We start from the raw sequence: 6,248 nt of genomic DNA, 5'->3' as shown, positions 1-6,248 counted from the left end.
TATATATATAAGTGATATTCCATATAGTTGACGTTGTGTAGCCCTGTCCAGTACAATGTCAAATTTATCTACTGATCCGTACGTATGAAGCGATCGATTGAAATTTTAAAAACGGATATTAGCATAGAAATAGGCCGAAAGCCGTGCAAAAACGAACCTTTCGAGAAGTGGCCAACTTTTTCCATACTTCGTTGCCACCTAACCTGGTGAACTGGTGGGTTTTCAGCAAATACTCTAAAATTAATTTATCTTCTTTTTGAGTGAACATTGCCCATGTCTGAAATGACGAGGTTTAATTCGTTATGTGTAACGTCTGCCTAAGAAATTGTGCTAGCTATATGGCTAAAGCAACAGGTAGAAAGGCGACTTCGTACTTAAAAATAGGTCTGTGAAATCTCTAGAAATTATTTTCTAATTTGACCACAAAAGTGGGTCGCTTGTGGATAATAAGGAAAAAAGTGCAGTTAAAATGATTGACTAGAATAGCCTTACGTGAACGTCTTGAGTTGAAATTCAAGGTTATCTTCTAGTGAATGCCTAGTACATCATTACATGCGATAGGCTTGAGCCTTTCATCTATTCATTATCTGCTTTTTTTACTGCATGTTGTACCTGGATTAATGATAAACCTTAGACCTAGCTGCAATTACTATACAATTTTATTCCTCCAACTAAAAAAAAAATAGGCACAACATAATAACCGTACTATTTGTTTAGATTAGAGACCCATATCCGCTTATCCGCATATCAGTGACTCTTGGGGCCAATAAAATAAGCTTTAAATTTCGCTTAAGGAACACACATTACTTTACCGACTATTTTTAATCGAATAAATATATAACACTCACTCGGTTTGTGCTTTTTGGAGGCCAGTTGCAGTCATATTCGAAAATGTCTTTAAAGGTCATTGCCATTCTGCTCGAAGATACGAAGAGAAGAGATTAGTATGGTTTTCGCATGCTCGTGTCCAGAGTCGACATTTGATACCTTCTTTGTTATATCCCTGAAGGCATTCTAAAAGAAGGAGCTATATCACTCTTATCACATCAAAGGTCTAGCCCTAGCAAAGAAATAGATACGTCAAAATGAGCTTACAGCTTGATTTAATGTCGAACAGGTCCGCTACAGGTAAAACTACTCCAATGTTCATTCTAAAAGAAAGGCTTTCTGTAGTACTGTAAAGGAGATAAACAAAGTTGCAGTTTTGTTGACGGATCAACAGCGCTAACTGCCAAACATACCAATATATAAGCGACTACGATTGGTCCAAATAATGTTTTAATTTAGGACGAAGGCCGGCGAGATCGAACTGTCAAGGCATGAACCTTCCAAACTGTCAAAATTAACAAACTGAAAAAGATCAAATGATACTACGTATAAACAAGTAAAAACGTATATCATAGCCATACCTTTTCTCCTTGGACACCCTGACTGGTATAAAACACCATAAAGGACTAGTTTTATAAAGATACGATTTTTGCACAGCCCAGTTATGCAATACGATTTCGCCTTTATCTATTATTGCTGGCAACCAAAGTGAGCTTGCTTGCGTAGCCGCTACTGATAAAGTCTCAGTTACACATTGCGCAGTCATATTTTTTTATCTTAAGAGCTAGTAAAAAAGTATCTGTTGTCTATATATTATATTTTGAAACAGGCAAAAACAGAATTAACAAAGAACTCATGTTGTTGGCATATTGAGTTTCTTCTCGCATAATTGATAATAATGTGGCCTCATTAAACACTACATGGACATCACTTTTCAAAAAGTGCTGCTTACTCTGATATACAGTCGGGCCCAGTTTTCAGCCTAACCCTGTGTAATTATCCATCCGCAGAAATACCCGCTCGCTGGAACTATTAACACAGATATCCATTATTATTAGGGTTCTATTTGACAAAAGCCAATTCAACACTTACCGTGAATGAGCCGTCAATAAATCACAAAACTAAATGTTGTAATAGAACAGAGCGAAATATCTAGCAACATTACGTCGAAGCTGACGCTTGCCTTAATGTTGTTCTGACGTACCCTTTTCTCTAAAACATTTTTGTTGCAATCTCTGTCTTGCTTATATAATTTGTACAGTCCTTTATTAAGCATACTTTCTATTCTGTCTCACATCTATCTGTCTGTCTATTTTATCATCGACGCTTTAAATAAGATCGGTTCTCAATTATATTATGAGTGGGTGATCAGCTCTTACGTTAGCACACATAAGACTTTTCTTTCTTGGGCTAGTTATGATACTTGACTTGAGACATCGCCAAAATTCTCTAAGAGAAGAGTAGCTAAGGTCGAACTTTTTGATAATAGACAAACGAATACATACCGATGAGTTCTAGGAACAATTTTTTTTTTCAATTCCAACATTGCGATGAATATTTGTGACGATTAATAAATCAGCTGATTTCTCTTCAATCAATCAGCGATTGTATTGTATATATGAAAGAGAAGAAAGCAGTGGCGCCATCTATTGAGCATTGTTGACACGTAGGTTTATCGTTAAACCTTTTTCAACTTTCTTGTTAATTGATTTCATACAATTTTAACATACTGGCATTTTATATATCTTTGATTAGCCACTGGCTATGAAGCTACTATTACCGTGTCTAATCTGAACGTTAGGTGGTGCTGAATAGGCTTGAGCATTTCATTTGTACAGGTACTGCCTTAGAAACTAAAAGTATATGAGACAGTCAGTAGATGCTGATGATGAACTGAACAGCAAACAGTACATCAGAGAATTTGCCGATTGTCGCTAACACTACATAATGTGTGCAAATTAGCGGTTACATAGATGGTTCTGTTAAGTGTAACACATTCATCTTGAATAAACAAATATATAAATACAGGGACGAAAAAATATGTACCTGCAATACTTCAAGGTTCTTTACGAAAAACCGCTTTCCTGCTGTTTCCTGTTCCAATTAACCGAAAAAACCAGCAACGGTGATAGATACTGGCGATGAACAACATTTTAAATTTTTAGGAGCAGACGACGGCCGCTTGGCGCCAACGCTTGATTAATACCATCTTCCAATTTGTTCATGCATTCAGCAGATTTTAGATGCGAGTGTATGCCGTTATAATCTGGTTAAATGCTTTATTATACTGACTGTTGTCACGTCGTGTGGACGTGAAATGTCGGATCTTTAGAGGTTACCAGAAAGCAGCTTAGGATATTACTGATACGGCGTGAACGGCTGTACAACGAGCTCGAACAGAGAGGCCGTCGTTTCGCATGTGCTTGAAAAGCTGTAGTTCGAAATTTCCAGTTCGTCGAGTCCGGCTCCTGCAATCCTATACTTTGTAGAACGACGTTGAACTAGTGGGCTGTTTTTGCCGACATGTCTCGGAAACAATCATTTACTGAACAGTGACCGGAGGCTGTATCATGTTATTTGCCCTATCGTTACATATGTCTCCCTGTCCACGTATTGACTGACTTGAACTTGGCTGTACTTTTGCGGATTTCAACTCTAGAGAAAAAGTGTAACAATGGTTAGTATGCAGTATTTTAGATTTATGCCCAAACGTTTCTAGTATGTGTACAGTTATATATGATACATTCTATGAACCTTATACCGTTCAAAAAGGCTATAGATGCCAATGCCCGATTATTTGGTAATATAAAAGGCAGTTTCCCAGCAATCGAATTTTGATCGTATAGCCGGCTTTGTTCTCACACGGTCCCGATGGTTTTTTTGGAAAGCGTCGATATTTTTACGATTCATAAAAGCAGCACAGCATTATAACATTCTTTTTATTTTATATCATCTCAATATATATATATATATATATATAAATCGTTAATACATTATTTCTTTTCCATACTATGGTATCATTTATAGGGAAGTTCAAATAAGCAGCGTTTGAAAATATTAGAACATTTTTAATTGCCGTTGACCGTCATCAGCGATCTAGTAAATATGCTATATTACTGCTAGTTGACTAAAACGAATATCGTCTAATTCCGTCGTGCTCATTGTCAGCAAACGTGGAAGAAATATCTGCGAACTTCAGAAGGTCTTCATATTTAGGTTTGAGTGAGTAATGTTCTGTAAGTGTACATGTGCCATTGCAGTTTTAAATGCGGATGGACGAAGCAGCGCTACCTGGAGACAGCAACAACGTCTATTAAATCTTTACTGTAATTCGTTGTATTTTCGCACAGTAACTATTATTATGAAGTGATCCGACCAATGGTAGAGGAATGGAAACGATGAACAAAAAAGAGCAAGATCAAAAGCTCATCTAGCCAGGCAATAATGACCTTACCTTTGTCGATTATACATAAAATGAATATATACAAATAGCATTTACTATAATCAAACAACCGTTAATATCTGCTAGAAAATGATATCTTTTTTTCCTCATGTTACAGTTACTTGTGATCCATCGGGATGTTCTCCAATCGTTAAACGGCATTGACAAGTCCGGAAACAGTGTTTCGTCGTTCTTCGTAGCTCGTCCAACACCTGACCACCGCAACTTGATCTTGACCACGGTTGATCGTAGACCCCGACGTGAATCTCATTTTATCGGGGTAGCATCGACTCGTGCTAAAAGATCAAAATGTTTCGACTTTACGCTAAATCTCGACTCATTTGAAATTCAAAGCTATTGCGAACATTTCACCTGCGACCAAGTGCTTATCGTCGAGGATAAGAAACTCTATGAGCATATCACTGGAGGTGTGCAATCACCCCTAAATTCAGTGAGTTCTTCAGCTGCTCTAACTGAGGCTCATATGGTCGCACCGACAGCGGGAACCTTTGGTACGGTTGACAACCAAGCCAGTAGCTTGGGGTCTCGCAGAAAGCTTGTGACCGATACAGAAATACCCAGCGATACATCTGGGATTCCTGGCTATAGCGCCACTGCCTTCTCGACTGCGGTCCCTAGCGAAACTGCTTCAGAATCTACAATCAGTAAAAGTGGTAGGCGTTCTGGAGCAACGTCTTATCTGGAACATCATTCTGCTCTCGTTAAACTCGTCCTAGTGTTTCGTAGTTTTTCAGTAGGTAAGGAACTACTTATTCTGTTACTGCTTGATGCTCTATTAGGGATCTGGCTAGGACCTAGACTGTGTTGGTGGTGGCCAAGAGCTTTAGAGTCCGCTGTACCACAGGTTCGTCGCATTGTTGCCTGGCTACGTGCTGGTACTCCGCTTGGCCTTAAGCTCAACCCGCAGGTAAACCAAGCGTTGGCCAAGTTTTTCACATGCCACGTCAACATGTGGCATGTTTACGTGGACGTCATGCTTCCGTCACTTCGGACGTTGACGGATGCGGTTGCCGCTCGCCCCTGTCTTCCACTGTCGGTGCAGTGTTCGCTCATTTGTGACATCATTACGTTGGCCACCGTTCACGTATACTGCTTCTATGGGTATATGTGCAAAATTTATTCGGTATGGCTTAGCGCCCTAGTAGCTCTTCTGCGAATTTTCCGTGGCCTCAAATGGAACCCACTGCGCCAGCGTGTGGACTCTTTAGCTGATTCCGATCCTGTTTTGTTGGGACCGATCATTCTCACAATACTTGTCTTTCTTTCGCCGACGGTGTTCTTATATTATGTTGTGTTTTCAATAATGCGATGCTGTGTTCTCGTCGTCAATTTTTCCTTGGGCACTGTTACGCACGACATGCATGTTCTGTTATTTAATTTATTAAAATCGTTGACGTCGCAGCCCGTTATTAACATTCGAAAAACGAAGATCGTGCGAATAAACGAGTTTGCGTTGAAGGCTGAGGCCAGCTATTCGAGAGGCACAGGAAAATTGCTAATGGCTGGTTTAAAACGATTGATCCGTCTAAAGGAACTGCTCACGTTTTGTCGAGATCTGTGCGTAGGTAAAATCGTATATCCTCTATGAAAAAATATATATATATAGATATTATATGTATATATTGTGCTTGTTAGAGTATATCATGTGAGTGAAAGTTATAACGTTGGAATCCTCTTAGAAACAGTTCAATAAAAATGTATTACTTTAAATTAATCGAATGGGCGTGCTCCACTTGCTTAGTGATTATTATTACTGTCAAATATAATTTTTGCGTTATCCATCATACGCGTCAATATTATGTCTAATACTTTTTGTGAAATCATTTTCTTCCAAAAGGTCAATTTTGTAGGAAAAGTTTACCCGAAAGCGTGATATCGTACAGTTATTCTAGTACCTGTGAATGACTCCACTTTTTTTCTATAAGCGCATCGAAATAAGTTTCCCCTCCAATAATAA

General features: G+C 38.7%; 2 protein-coding genes across 13 annotated transcripts in view; one reads left to right on the top strand and one right to left on the bottom strand.

Moving 5' to 3' along the window:
- LOC111261346 (uncharacterized) overlaps positions 1–2,975 on the bottom strand; it is a 9,117-nt gene extending 6,142 nt beyond the window's left edge. The window contains exons 1-5 of one of the 12 annotated variants that reach the window (XM_022834771.2): positions 2,875–2,975; positions 1,781–1,857; positions 1,242–1,350; positions 849–915; positions 158–277 (exon numbers count right to left, since the gene is read on the bottom strand). In XM_022834771.2, coding sequence (XP_022690506.1) covers positions 158–277; positions 849–914 — 186 coding nt within the window. In that variant the 5' untranslated portion in view covers position 915; positions 1,242–1,350; positions 1,781–1,857; positions 2,875–2,975. Of the gene's footprint in view, positions 1–157; positions 278–848; positions 1,015–1,241; positions 1,351–1,780; positions 1,858–2,333; positions 2,505–2,874 lie in introns of those variants that run through there. The other 11 variants (XM_022834773.2, XM_022834770.2, XM_086968668.1 and 8 more) reach the window with 11 other exon arrangements.
- Positions 2,976–3,076: 101 nt separating this feature from the next.
- Positions 3,077–6,005, top strand: PIG-Q (phosphatidylinositol glycan anchor biosynthesis class Q). The gene is made up of 2 exons (XM_022834769.2): positions 3,077–3,505; positions 4,389–6,005. The coding sequence occupies exons 1-2, from the start codon at positions 3,503–3,505 to the stop codon at positions 5,877–5,879; spliced, it is 1,494 nt and encodes a 497-aa protein (XP_022690504.1). The 5' UTR covers positions 3,077–3,502; the 3' UTR covers positions 5,880–6,005.
- Positions 6,006–6,248: the final 243 nt, after the last annotated feature.

Source organism: Varroa jacobsoni, unplaced genomic scaffold (genome assembly GCF_002532875.2).
Source record: "Varroa jacobsoni isolate VJ856 unplaced genomic scaffold, vjacob_1.0 scaffold_548, whole genome shotgun sequence".
NCBI classification, from domain to species: domain Eukaryota; kingdom Metazoa; phylum Arthropoda; class Arachnida; order Mesostigmata; family Varroidae; genus Varroa; species Varroa jacobsoni.
Note: the sequence above shows the minus strand (reverse complement) of the source record. Positions and strands in the feature narration are given on the sequence as shown.